This window comes from Cordyceps javanica, chromosome 3 (genome assembly GCF_051103115.1).
Source record: "Cordyceps javanica chromosome 3, complete sequence".
Classification (NCBI taxonomy): domain Eukaryota; kingdom Fungi; phylum Ascomycota; class Sordariomycetes; order Hypocreales; family Cordycipitaceae; genus Cordyceps; species Cordyceps javanica.
Window position 1 is genome coordinate 4,896,260 of NC_139297.1, and position 13,757 is coordinate 4,910,016.

General features: G+C 53.2%; 3 protein-coding genes across 3 annotated transcripts; all 3 read right to left on the reverse strand.

The window, feature by feature from the left end:
• Positions 1–492: 492 nt before the first annotated feature.
• V2A60_005655 (JAB1/Mov34/MPN/PAD-1 ubiquitin protease-domain-containing protein) lies at positions 493–1,561 on the reverse strand (the record flags this gene model as incomplete). The annotated part of the gene is made up of 2 exons (XM_083256963.1): positions 493–1,484; positions 1,537–1,561. The coding sequence occupies 2 exons, from the start codon at positions 1,559–1,561 to the stop codon at positions 493–495; spliced, it is 1,017 nt and encodes a 338-aa protein (XP_083113089.1).
• Positions 1,562–1,891: 330 nt separating this feature from the next.
• V2A60_005656 (amidase) lies at positions 1,892–3,634 on the reverse strand (the record flags this gene model as incomplete). The annotated part of the gene is made up of 4 exons (XM_083256964.1): positions 1,892–2,256; positions 2,327–2,446; positions 2,506–2,629; positions 2,687–3,634. 4 exons carry the CDS (start codon positions 3,632–3,634, stop codon positions 1,892–1,894), a joined length of 1,557 nt encoding a protein of 518 aa, XP_083113090.1.
• Positions 3,635–7,093: 3,459 nt separating this feature from the next.
• Positions 7,094–8,842, reverse strand: V2A60_005657 (uncharacterized protein; the record flags this gene model as incomplete). Its single annotated transcript, XM_083256965.1, has 1 exon — positions 7,094–8,842. One exon carries the CDS (start codon positions 8,840–8,842, stop codon positions 7,094–7,096), a length of 1,749 nt encoding a protein of 582 aa, XP_083113091.1.
• Positions 8,843–13,757: the final 4,915 nt, after the last annotated feature.

A 13,757-nucleotide genomic window follows, 5' to 3' on the forward strand; every position in this document is an offset into this window, starting at 1 on the left:
GTCGGGGTAACGCGCGCCTCGATACCTGTGCTCGCGACACTACTGGTATCATGCCCACACTCCGTGGAGGACGTCACACATACGGCATTGTGTAAAAGTCAACACTCTGGATGCACTAAGAATGACGAGCACGGACGAGCGGTTCTATTCTCATCAGCTACACTTCTGAGTTTGACTTGCCTCCGCTTGTCCTATCTTGGTGATAGCCGTCGCATGTTGACGCCAAAAGTCTTCCGAGCACTACCGCACTCTTCACTGTAGTGCCGCACGCCTACAACGCTACACTCCATGAAATCAACTGACCATGCTGGAAGCAGATTCTCAAAAGTCATTCCAAATTTTCTTCTAGGACATAGGAAATTTAGCCCCATCCAATTCTTCGTCTAGAACATTGGAACTGTAGCCCCACAAATGTTGCCGGAACAAGATGCATCGAAAAAGTAGTCCCATTGGTACACTCACCAGCTCCCGTATCTATATTTCATAAAACTCTCATGTCCTGTTTTGATCTACCAAGTTATTGAAAAGGGAAGCCTTGACACCCGTGGCCAGCAACCCGGCCGTTTCCTTGGCCGCAATCATGCTCGCCTCACTCGACAGCTTTTGCATTGCCTTGTCTCCAGCCTTACTTGACACAACGGCGCCACCCATGACCATTATCTGCGACCCGCGGTTGCGACGAATCCCTGCGGTGGCCTCCCTAATCTTGGAAGCGAGGTCAAGCATCTGCTTGTTCGCAAAGTCACGATTCGTAAGCAAAGGGTTCTGGCTCAGAGTCTGCACCCAATACTTGTGCCACAAGAGCTCAAGCAGGTGTGTGTCGAGTGAGCTTTTAAAGTGCGACACCTCAAGGCTGTAGTATCGGCTTGAATGCGCGCCAAATTCGGCTGCCTTGTCTAGTGGCACCGCCTGGAATCCGTCTGCGCCCGCGCTGTCGGCCTTGTACGATGCTGGATAGGTGCGAAATGCTCCGATATCGACCTTTCCGGCGCTGATTGTGCGATCCGGGTCGATGACGACGGCAAGGAATGGATCCTGAAACTGCTGCTGCATGGCCTCGGTCTCAACGTCAATGCCACTTAGCCAGCACCCGTATCCGGGATGGCTGTGATACCACCCGACCACGTTTTCTTGGCGACCCTGAGCCCGACAAAGATCCAGATATTCGACAATATATTCGTTCGCTTCGCCCTGGGCGTTCACTCGGGTCTCGGTGCCCTCAACGGGAAGTCGAAAAGCGTCGGTGACGACAAACGTGTCGCCTTCGGTGTAGCCTTGCATCAGGCCCATGATCTCGAGATTGCCGCCGGAGCGGGCATGCATCGTCATCTTGATGAGAGCCACGGCGCTGATCCGGACGTGTTTGAAATAGTTGGGATCCGCCATCCACGGCCGGGCATTCTGTGCCGCCTTTTGCGCGTCGGCATCGTATTGGTACAGAGCATCTCGTTTCGGATCGATGAGCTTTATGTTGTTATCGAGCTCTGCAATGATGTCAGTGTCTTGCAATACAAACTCAAGCACGGATAACCCTACCCCATGATTTGAGAGCCGTTTCCATCTTGACTGCGTTTGCCGTCAAGACGGACGGCGATGCAGGAGGTGAGTTGGTGGAGTGGCGGACGCGCTGCCCCGCACTAGCTCTCGCTGCCTGGGATTATTATCGATAGCGGGATGTACTTCACTCCACATTCTGCAAACAAGCGAATAAATTAAAATAGTGTAATAAGTGATTTCATAATTCGTGAAAATGTCTAATAACTAAAACCAAAAGGGGAATCATAAACTATCGCTGTTGTACCCTGCATGCTGTCAATACTACACTCTCCGGCGCCGTCATTTTCGCGGCAAGGATTCCAAAAGTGGATTGCCTCTTTCAAAGCTCTCTTCCCTACGGCATCATTTCCAAATCTGGTGCTTGCACGCCATCAAACACCCTCCCCCAAGCGCTGACGAACCGCAGCAGCGTCTCTTCATCTCCATCCTTGGACAATGCAAACATGCCATACGGTTGCCCGTTCTTTCTCCAGTTGCCCAATGGTACAGTCGCACATGGCCAGCCGGCGGCGGCAGCATAGGTGACGAGCTGGCACTCGGACGACGAGAGCACAATGTCGAGATCTCCGCTGCGTCGCATCACTTCCGACATACCATTGTCACCAGCTAAGTGGCGGAGACGTGGGATGATGTTTTGCAGCATCTCGGGTCGCATCTTGCTGTTGACCGCGGCAATGAGCTCGGACTGCGAATTATATGCTATACCATGTAAGTATACTTGGTTCCATGTTTGCATCTCAAGGCTTGACGTCTAAAAAAGTCCACCTACGAAGAGGCATTGCTGTATCGGCATGAGCATGATTCCACGCTATGATATCTTTCAAATCTTTGATGCTGGTGTATTCGAACCATTGGATAAACTCTTTCACGCTACTGCTGAATTCGCCATCTGTCGACAAGAGAGATCAGAACCCGGAAGCATGTGCTGAAACTTTTCAGGGCACTTACAAGATGTGCTGATCAGAGTCTCTCCTTCATATCGTATACTGTCGGGCTCCGGCGCGTGAAGAGGATACACGACGCGGCCCCCTCGGCCTCGTATTTTGAAAACGGCATTTTCATACTCCATTATCTGATGGGACGGTGTTAGGTAAAACTTTGATACGTTACTCTTCAAGGCAAAACGTACCACCCGGGAATCTCCCCATTTTCCAGTAACGAGGCTCTCGTGTACTCCCCACGTGCTTGCAACGACACCGACGGCTAGGCCACGAAATTCTTGCCCCAAATCACAGTCCTTTGAGGAAATGGCCATACTCAACCTGGGAGTCTGCTGTAATATTTCAGCAAGAGCAACAATGTCTGCCGGATCTTTCGCAATCGGCCCAACACAGTCATAACTCTCGCTGACGTGAAAGACGCCCTCCATCGGCACCGTCTTGTACCCGCACTTGTACGCATACACACCACAGACACTTGCTGGATAAACCAGTGCGGCTGAGGTCTCGTGACCAATGGAAAGAGGAGCGAACCCTGCCGCAACTGCTACGGCTGAACCCGATGACGACCCTGCGGTAACGGGTTGGTCCTCTTCCCTCAGATTCCGTCTTCGATACGGGGAGTTCGTTTGTCCACCGCACGTGCTCCATCCGGATCTGATACAATTCGACTTGAGACCGCAAAACTCTGTCATGTTTGACTTGCCAAGGACGATCAGGCCGGCCTCCTGCAGCAGGTCTACCAATGGAGCGTTGCGTTTAGCCGTCATGCTGGCGAACACCGCTGCGCCTACGGTCGTCGGCATGCCCAGCTCGGGACCTGTAACAAAAACATCTTTTAGAATGATGGGAATGCCGTGTAGCTTACTTCGCAGGGCATTGGGTCGGGCACGGCGCTCAGCGTCTAGGGAAGTTGCGTGGGCGAGAAGTTGAGTTCTCGGTCGAATGCTCAATAAGCAGTTGAGGCGGCTGTTGTATCTCTCTATGCGAGCCAAGCACGCTTCAATCAAGTCAACACTGGTTATCTCTCCAGCAGTCAGTTTGGCCTGCAAGGCCGTCGCAGAAAGGCGATGCAAGTTCTGATCCATCGGACGAACTCGCATGAAGTGGGTAGTCGTCTCGGTCTCGATGTATGCCATGACGAAGCATCTGAAGAGAGATGTTATTTGACCTCTTCTTGACCGAGCAAGTCTCCCCTACAATAGCCCGCCAAAGGAAAGAAGTTTGCTCGGTACCCAGCAAGTTGCACGCAAAAATGGAGAGCCGTCAACAGGTAGATGGTGAAAGGAGCAGAACTCGAAATGGAAATGGGGAGAAAAGGAGGAAAAGGAAGCAAGAAGAATCACGATTTGCTGATTTCCGAGAAAGTGGACTACTATATGGCGGACTGACAAGGACAGTCTGTCGTTGCATTGATTTAATCTGGATCGACTTTTGCGCCCTGTGTTGAGCCACTCGCACCTGACTATACACGAAACCATCAAACCGTCTACTTATTTCTCCCGGCATCCCGCAGCAGCTCTAGCCTGCATTTGTCAAGTCCACCCTTTTCACCCACAAGACCCTCATTGGCTGTGCTCGGTAGTTTACTGGGATAAACGAGAAACCCCTCTTCTCGGAGCCTTACCTGGTTGGATTGGCGCCGCGCTGCTGGCATGCATTCGTCGTGCTTGGCTAACGTCAAGCCGGACAGCAAGGATTTTGGTGACCCGGAAGATGGCCAAATTAAACCCCTTGTCAAGGAACGATGGTGCCTTCCCACATCCAGCCAAATCGGTAAACGAAGTCTCTCCGGGGGGCGGTCTCGAGAGAGGCTTGGCTGCGCAGAAGGGTGAGAGAGAGCAGCTGGGCTGAGCGTCTCGGCCCCTTTGCTGCAACCCTTTCGGTAATGAAGGGGCGATAAGGCTCGCGTTTGTTCATAAAATCAAAACGTCGAATCGAGGTTACAGCCGATGCGTATTGGCAAGTGTGGTTGATCCTGGTTCTCCATTTTCGTGACGGCCAAAAGTAACTACGACGTTGGTTTGGCGCTGTAACTAGTGGTCAGTGGGGGTGCCGTATATCGGTGCCTTTGTGTCATTGAACCACCAAGAGTGGGCGATGACATGATCAAATAGCTAACGCCACCCTGATGATGATAATAATAATAATAATAATAATAATAATAATAATAATAATAATAATAATAATAATGATAATAATGATAATGATGATGGGACATGAAAGACGTCTGCAGTAGGCATAGTGGAATGGGTTCTTTTCACTCAACCAGGCTGGTGTGCACATGGCTGCCTTGATCCTTTTTTTCCGCGGTCATCCCTGGTGGAAAATGACCTCTTGTCAAAGGGCCACTAAAAAGTCGCATTGTCGCAGTCGTCTAGGTGCATGCATTGGGGTAAACTTTATCATATTAGATCGTCTCTACCGACTCAATAGTCTGCCAAATTAGGACAGGGACCCGTATAGTGACGAGAAGAGGAAACAATATTACTACATTGGACGATTACAATCAGCGGAAAGAGAAATAAATAAATAAAAAAACAAGTTAGTTGACCCAGACGCGGAGATTGCTAGTGCAAACTAGCACAAGCTGGTAGGGCCGTTGGCAGTTGCTGCATCGAGTCCCATGCCGCGCTCCGTCTCGCCTGTCACAAAGGGTTAGGGAGAGGGGAGGGGGGGAAGGAAAACCAAGAGGCTTGCAGGTAATTACAAGTTGTGGCAAAGACAGGGGAAAGAAAAAAAGAAAGAAAGAATGGAATGGCGTCACCTATGTAATTAAAAATAGGGCCGACGAGACTCGATCAAGTAAGAAATATTTGTGCAGGTTTTATATGAGGACTACTGCTATTAGTACCACCAACATTACGAATTTTGAAAATCAAGATCAAAGAGGATTAAACCAAAAAAGGAATATGAAATAAAATGGTATCATGAATGCTAGACCGCCAGTTTCGCAACTGCGGCAAGTAATACAGTGCCAACCCAGGCATGCAGGGGCCCTCCGAGGAGATGAAAAATAAAAATCGTACCCAAAAGAGAAAAAGGTAGAATTTCAAGTAAGCAAGAAAAAAAAAAGACGCCTCAGCAATGTGATGGATATGTAGTTGATATGCGTGTCTGTGTGTGTGTGTCATGAAATGCTAGACCAAAAAAAAGAAAAGAAAAGAAAACAAAGATGTGAATGATAAGATGGTAGTGGCGCATATCATTGCTCTCTTGTTCCATTCTTGATGCCCGACACCGGTCAAGGAAGCATAGCCCAGGACGGAGCGAGGTTCGTTCGTTCATTCGCTCATGGGCCACCGGGGGGGCTTTTTTTTCCCTTTTGGGCATGGCAAATGATATCCCGAATCTCGTTTGAAGCGGGCCCTGCATGTGGGAAAACCCACACTAGAACAGGATGCCTGCCCACAGAGCCAGCCAGAGGCGAAAAAAAAAAACACTGATGCCGCGTGAATGTGATGACGAAGAGGAGAAGAGAGAAACAGGGAGACATGATCGTCTGGAGCGGGCCTGGTACGTTTCCGACACCTATACTGGTAGCTGTGGTGGTTCTCTCGGATGCTACCCTTGGCCATGGGATGGGGGGGAGGCCAACGCTCGCTTATTGCGGGCCTCGCGCATTGTCAAAGAGTATAAATGCAACGCGAGAGAAGCCAACATGGGCGGCATGGGACGCATCTTCCTCTTTCCGATCAACTGCCCTGGGAATGGGAGAGCGACCGGAAGCCTCGCCTAGAGCGGGCCCTGGTGCGTAATCCAGACTACCAACCTCGCGGCGCAGCGAGAGCGTGAAAGAGGATGCGACCGATAAAAAAGCCTATTCCGGCCTTCCTATTCTGGACGAGAGTGAAACTGGCCGACGCACGTTGTGGCTTTTTTTTTTTTTCGCTGTCGTTTGTGTGTGACAGCTCCGAAAGTTTTATAGCCCCAACTGCTGCAGGGCAGGATGAGAGGGGAAAATCTCTTCATCCTGCAGCAGCAACTTTGCATCCTTTCAGACCCCCGCTCCCCTCATGCGTTGGGAACAAATTCTGGCCGAAACGACTCCTCAAAAGCGGTGGGGGACTTGGGAGTTGCGGGTAATATCCAACTTGACATTCCGATAGATGCCGCACCAAACCAAAGGAAAAAAAACTGGCTCATTCGTTGCCGTCTCCGCCGTCGTTTGTCATCGCGCGCCGAGTATAGAGTACCAGTAATTGAAATTGATGGACATTCTGACAGGTTTCCAAAAGTCCTTCCATGGCCCGAGCTTTTTGGATGCAACGATGCATCATGTCTCCAAGGGCAAGGGACATGCCTCAAAGGGAAAGGGGGGGCGCTGCGCGGCGCGGCGACCCTTTGTGGCGGTGGGAACTGACCAACCAGAAAAGAGGGCAAATAAGCCCCCTGTTGGAGTATGTCAACATATCGCTCGTTGACGTGGCAGCAGCACGGTAGGGGTTCTTTTCCGAGGAGGGTTGATGAGATAAGATACCCAAAGAGGGAGAGAGAGAAAACCGCCCCGAATCCCGGCCCACGGCCGGAGCGATTGGCCGATGCGGTTGGATTCACCGATGACTCCTTTCTTATCAGTATCTACTTTGCCATGTTTTTCACGTCCCTCCTTGTTCGTAGTTTATGGGGATCCACCTGGTTGGGACCCCGTTGGGCCCGATCTCGTCAGCGTCGGTGGCGGGCTTGATGGGTGCCTTGCGAGGTGGTAGGGCCCAGCGGGCACGCCCCGGCTTGCGGTCATCGAGCTTGCCGCGCCTGCGCATGGCCATTTCCATGACGGCGATGCGAATAAAGTCGGGATTCTCGCGAATCTCTCGCTGTCGCATGGACGCCGGCAGCAAAGACTTTTGTTGGTGCTGCGGGTGCTGCGGGTTGTCCGGCTTGGGGGTGGGGCTGCTGCTGCTGCTGCTGCTATTCCAGCCGCCACCGACGACACCAGTACCAGTCGCGCTGGGTGCAGGCGGCAAGGCTGACGACGGAGATCCCCTCGAGGGCGTGACTCGGGCGCGGTGCACCTTGTACGTCTGCATCTGTATGGATGCCAGGCGAGGCCGCTGCGGCCCGTCCTGCGGCTGCGCTTCCAGTGGCCGCGTAGTCGGGTTGAGGTAGCGACGCAGCTCGGCCGAGGGCATCTCCTCGGTGACCGGGGGCCGCCGCTCATCGGTGTACGGGACGTTGGGGTCAATGGTGAGGATGGAGCGGGACAGCAGGTCGTCGGGCGGGATACTAGGAAAATTCATGCTGGAAAAGGTTTTGGCGGCAGATCGCAGGGCGCGCAGCGAGGCTGTGAGGTTGGACTTGAAGGCGGCCTTGAGCGGCTTGAAGGGTTCGCTGAAGACGGACATGGAAGGCTCCTCGACGGGCTCGAGCGCGACGGGATACTCATCATCTTCCCAATTGACGGACAGCGGGTGCTCGTCACTCAGAATGTGTGGAGGCGAGCGGACGGGTTCTAGAGATTTGCGTGCCGGACTGCGCGTGCGTCGCGGACGGGTAAAGTTGGGCGATGAGTCAAACGAAGAGGCAGCGTCGGTGGCGTAGCTGTCACCACCCAGCGAGGGAACCGAGTCGTAGGAAACGGTGTGCTTGAGAGAGAACCCGTCCGGACTTTCGCATGCGCTCGTGTCGTCTTCTATCGGAAGATGTTCTGGTGGAGAGAGCAGCACATCGAGAGGGCTGCCGGTCAGCGAGAGGCTGAGTTCCTTCTCGGAGACGTGCTGGTTGTGGACAATGTCCTGGACGGTCAGGGACTGTTCGGGTTTCCGTTTTTGACGCAATGATTGACGGTGGCGAGGGATGTCGGTCATGGCCAGGAGCGCGGCGACCGACGGGGACACTGCATCGGGGGAGTGAACATCGCGAGCGGTGCGCCTGCGTTGCGAGGCATGGTGCTTATCGCGGTTGGTGCCTGTGCGGCTGGACTGACGAGGAATCTGTACGGGACTACTGGTAGAAGTCGACTGTTTTGTCTGCGGCTGGCGCAAGGAATCGAGCGTCTTGGTGGCGGAGGGACGTCGTTCACCACGGCCTTTGCTCATGGTGGTGGTGGTGTTGTTGGTGTTTGCCTCGCCGTCCGACTCTGACGTGTAGGACGGAGAGGGCGGGACTGCAGTGGTGGTGACTGTGACGGGAGCGTCCAGCTTGCAGTCGGCATACTTGGCGTGAAGGAGGAGAGGAGTGAGGGTTGAAGTTGTGTGGACAATGGAGTGGAGGGTGGGAGAGAAAAGGGCAGCTTCACTTGTACAAGTAGTCGGAGGCAGAGGAGCAATGAGAGGCGTGGCAGTTGGGCGGCGAGGCGGCGAATGCGAGGTGGTGGTGGTGGACCAGCAGGATGGAGGGTGAGCCATGCTGGGGGACTGGTGCTGGACTAGGACTGGGATGGGACGGAGCATGAGGAGCTGGCCTGACGCCTGAGCTGACCAGGGGAGCCTTTGCAGGAGAGCAACGGCGGCGGCGGCGGTTGGAGGGATGGTGGGGGCATAACCTTTGGTGTGTTGCCTTTTGGGTGCCTGTTTTTAGTGGAATGGAAGCGGCCTAGAAGGCCTATCGGTGCTCTGGAATGGCTCTGGGGTGGCCCTGAAGTGCCGGTAGTGAGTGGACTGGCAAGCAATGTGACAGGCTGCAAGGGGACCTGGAGGGGCTGTGCCTGCTGTGCCAGTGCCTCCTGTGTGACCGCCGTAACCTTCTGTAAACAGTTTGTGAGAATAGATACAGGCCACCGCACATCCACTGTAGGTCCGCTGTAGGTCCGCTATTAGTAGCCTTGTATTAGCGGTGTCACAGTGGTGGAGCCGCGGAACCACAGGCGGCGTTTTCGGGACGATGACGACTTCTGCCCAACTCCCTCAATGGGAAACCTCGCGCCGAGCTAGCAGAGAAAAAAATAAATAATAAGCGTGAAATCTCCGACCGGCCGGTGGGAACGGATGACGACGTTGAATCAGGCAGGTAACAATGGCTGGTCTCGCAATGTACGTAATTGGTCGTATGCCGGGGATATTAACCAAAAAAAGGGGGACTTTTGTCAAAGAGATTGGCGTCGAGAGAAGAAAGAGAGAGAGAGAGATAGAGGCCCGCAAACCGAGGAGCATTTGCTTGCTGATCAGGGTCTAGTATGGATTAGAGGCCATCAGCCTACAGATGAATCCGTACCAAAAAATCCTGACTGCATTGACGAGCAGGGGGGCAAAGGTGGAGGGGTGCTGAAAAAGGGACCCTTGGAGCGATTCAGGCAGGTCCCTTGATTTTCCTTTCGTAACACGTCGCACAAAAAAAAAGAAGAAGAAAAAAGATGGATCCCTGCAAGGATGGAGATCCGTCGTTGTCTTTTTTTTCTTTTGTGTCTCCCTGCCGTGTTATTTCGTTGGCCAATGTCGTATGTGTCGCTGTCGTGTCAATGATGCGGCTGGCCGAGAGGCTGCAGATGAATACCGTGCGTGGACTGCGCTGCTTGGTGTCAGCCACCGGCACTACCAAAAGAAGGGCTGTTTTGCTGCCCTGTGCCTTGCAGAGAGAGGGAGGGGCGGCCAACTTTTTTTCGTCGGGTTCCTCTTTCGTTTTTGTTTTGGCAGCGTCTTCTGTGCGTGGCACAGTGGTGCGTGCCTTTTTGCTGCACCTTAACTCTATTCCGAGTTGGGCTGCGACTCGTCGGTATGGACCGGGATGAGGGCGACCAGGTACATGCCCCGGTGGTTGATAACACGCGGGCGGTCGGTAAGAATTCGAGACCGTGGGAGAAGTCGCACAGATTTCAATCCTTTTCTCAAAAGAAAGAAAGCCGAAAAAAAGAAAAAGAAAAAGCAAAAGGCCCGTCAACACGGTGCCTTGAATCAGCAGGGCCGCGGTGGCGTCGGCTTGTGCTCAAGTCGCGGTGTGTCACGGGGGAGGCCGAGTAGGTAGGCAGTGCAGTGCACTCTGCCTCTCTGTAGATAAGTAGGTACAGATTACCTGGTGTAGGTCGGCAGGTAGGCAGGTACCTCTTTGAAGACGACAGTGAGGCGCGAGGAGGCGAGAGAGCGAGAGAGAGAGAGAGCGAGAGAGAGAGAGAGCGAGAGAGAGAGAGAGCGAGAGAGAGAGAGAGAGCGAGAGAGCGATGTCCCAGGCTGTCTTCAAGTCAGCTCACAAGTAACCGCCTGATCCGAAGATGTAAGGGTTTCTGGGAAAAGACCAATGCAAGATGACAATAGAAAAGGAAAAAAGGAAAAAAGGAAAAGAAGCCCTTCCATCTCGCCCGGAATCTTCCAAGACTTTTTAACCAAAACGAACTTGTCCCCCTCTTCCTTGCCTTATCCCTTCTGACTCCCCTCCCCCCCAATCACGGTCCACGGCTTGTCAGCGCAGGATAAACTCAAGGCCTCGTCTCCTATAATAATAGATAATGGTAATACCCGGCCATTCTGGCTCCTCCCCTCCCAGCCTGAAGCGGCGGGTGCGCCCAAAAATGGCCCCAACAAGCTTGGCCCCGCCTCCGCAATCACCAATCACCCTGTTGCCTGCCTAAGCAATTAAGTTGGCTAGTTGACTTGGGTCGGTATCGAGCCAAGGGTGGGTGGTTACTTTTAGCGCTTCGACCCCAGGACCAGTAAGCGTTATCGCCATCGTTATCAGCCAAATCGAAGCAGCAAACGGAGTAGCAGCAAACGCACAATTCCACTTGATGGCTGCATTCTTTGCAGTTCATCATCTCTCCAGGTCCATCGAGATAATATACAATCGCATCGACTCGCCTCGCCTCCGCTTCGGCCTCCGCTTCGATTGCGGTACGAGAAGGGGGCAGGATATAATGCTCTCGAGGCACTGATAATAAGCAACAAGGCTAAACGAGCCAACTGCACGCGCCCACACCACAACCATCTCCTACCACACACTGGCAGTCTGGCACACACACACACACACACACACCAAAACCGCCGAGGCTGTCGTGTGCGTCATACCACCACGATACCACCCCATGCCTTGCCACCAACAGGTCCCAGTCATCATCAAGTTACCCGAACGATCCGGCGACAAGCGCACCTCTGCTACTCACATGCCGACTTCTCTCTGACCCCCCCTTCAACTGGCCAACAGCTGCCAAAAGAAAACCCCAGCCCCGGCCTGCACCGCCAAGAAAATTGCTGATGATGCCGACAGAGCGCTCCGCCAAGCTCAGACGCGGCCAACCCGTAAATTTTTCTTCTCCCCCCTCCGGCTCACAAAAGAACGTCTCTTGGACCCTAGATGCCCAATGGGGACTCTTATCAAAGTACCACCCGAAACATGCAGCGCGACAGAAAAAAGGTGTACTGAGTAAGTAGTGGGTAGTGGTGGTAGTGGTGGCCTGGCATGGGCGGGCAACCGGCTTATCAAACCCACTCGCCGGTCAGTGGTCACTAACTACAGAGTACTCCATAACTACCTATGTACTTTCCTACTTATCTCTCTATCTGCTCGGGTGTTGCTATCTCGCTCGGCCGACCAGTTCCGCGTTTCAAGGAAAAAGGCCAGAGTCGGAATATCGCCAACTTTTGCACGCAATACGGCACTGTATCGCCGTCCCTTCTGCATCGCTCTTGTTCGCATTGCCGTCCTGCAATAGCCAGCGCACGATATCGTCGCCGTCGGTCCCGTCTTACTAACCTTGGGCGACCACAATGCCAGGACTCGCTCGCTCTCTTACAAGCACTAACTTTAGAGTAAGGTTGTTGCCGCCTATTTAGACATTGGACTGGTCTCTTCAAAGCCTGTGCGTAGGTAGTAGTCGTGTGTTGCACCACCACCACTGCCTCCTCCCTCCGCCCCAGTCCGACAGCAACCCTCTGCAAGAAGAGACTGTTCCGCATCATTCGCCATCTTCTGCGTCTCGGGCACCACCTCGGCTGTGAGGTTTCCGCACCCCAAGATTATCAAGATCAAAGAAGAAGAAAAATCAGGGCATATTCGATAAATGCCCTCAATGGCGATACTCATCCAATGCTGCCTGGCGCAGCGCAGGCAGCTTGACCTACCCGTTTTGTCTACCTCCGTTCGGAGTACACGCTAACTAATAACTGCGAGGAACATTGGGCGCCTGTTTCACACCATCTGTTTTAACTACGAGGGTTGCGAATCCTCTCCAAAAACGTTCGACGACAAGCTTCCACGCTTGCCGACTGTCCAGATTTCTGCCTAAGCTTGCTTCGACCTGGAATGCAGGCACCCGGACGTGGTCGCGCCGGACCTTCTAGACCAGTCTCGACCACCTCGTGCTTGCAGGCGAGGTGCTTGCAGGCGAACAAAAAAAATGGACAATCAGTCAGAGCACAAGTCGAATAAGACGGGTGATACAGGCGCACCACCACGAGAGAAGCTGATGCATTGACACCTGATGGTTCATACTGTCATGGTCGTGCGCCCCCGCGCGCCCAATGATAGCGACTGCAGCTGATGCGCCCGCATTGCACTAACATGTCCAAGCTGGCGGCGCCCTCATTTCGCTGCCAGACTCTTTTGTTATTTTATTTTATTTTATCAAGTCTCTTTTATTTCTTCGTCTTTCAGCTGCAGACGCATCGTGCCTCTTGTTTGGCTGCGGGTTCACACCCGGAAGCCACGAGGATTTTGTTACACATCACATTTTCCACGCTCTGCCTGACACGACATTGATTATCTCTTCTTTTTTCCTCTTTTTTGCCGGGATCTTCTTGAATTGCAAATCACACCATTCACGTTTTGACGGGCGAGGGGCCGCCACCTGGCATCCTTTCCCTGCAGGATGCCGTCATCTGAAGCGCTAGTCATATTGGCATTGCTCTCGTGGGGCGTCTGTCGAAGAGTTGTTCAGGTATTACCACACTCGCACATTACTTGGTTAGAAAAAAGTCCAGAAAGGCTAAAATTCACTGGCAGCCCTGGCATGCAAACCGTACGATCGGCGCCCCTGCGATTCGCCCCGGGCATCAAACTTCCTCCAAGGGAAAGCTGGCCTTCCGTACACTGCAAAGCGTGAAACGTTGCAGGATGCGTCCCTTGATTTAGATTGCCCGGTGCATGTTCCCCTCCCCTTCCAGACATCGAAAAGCAACACCAAAACGATGAAAAGGTATTGCTCCCACTATCCCCCCCAGATAACACTGCTCACTCTCTTCTCTTGATACTCGACCAGTGACCCTGGGCGCAATATCGCTTTGTCAGGAGGGCGGGAATCCGATCATGACACACACGTCATTGTTCAGCTCCCCCGCCGCCCTTCCCTTCCCCTCCTTTGTAATCTGTACGGATGATCCGTATCCGTAGCCTTTGCTG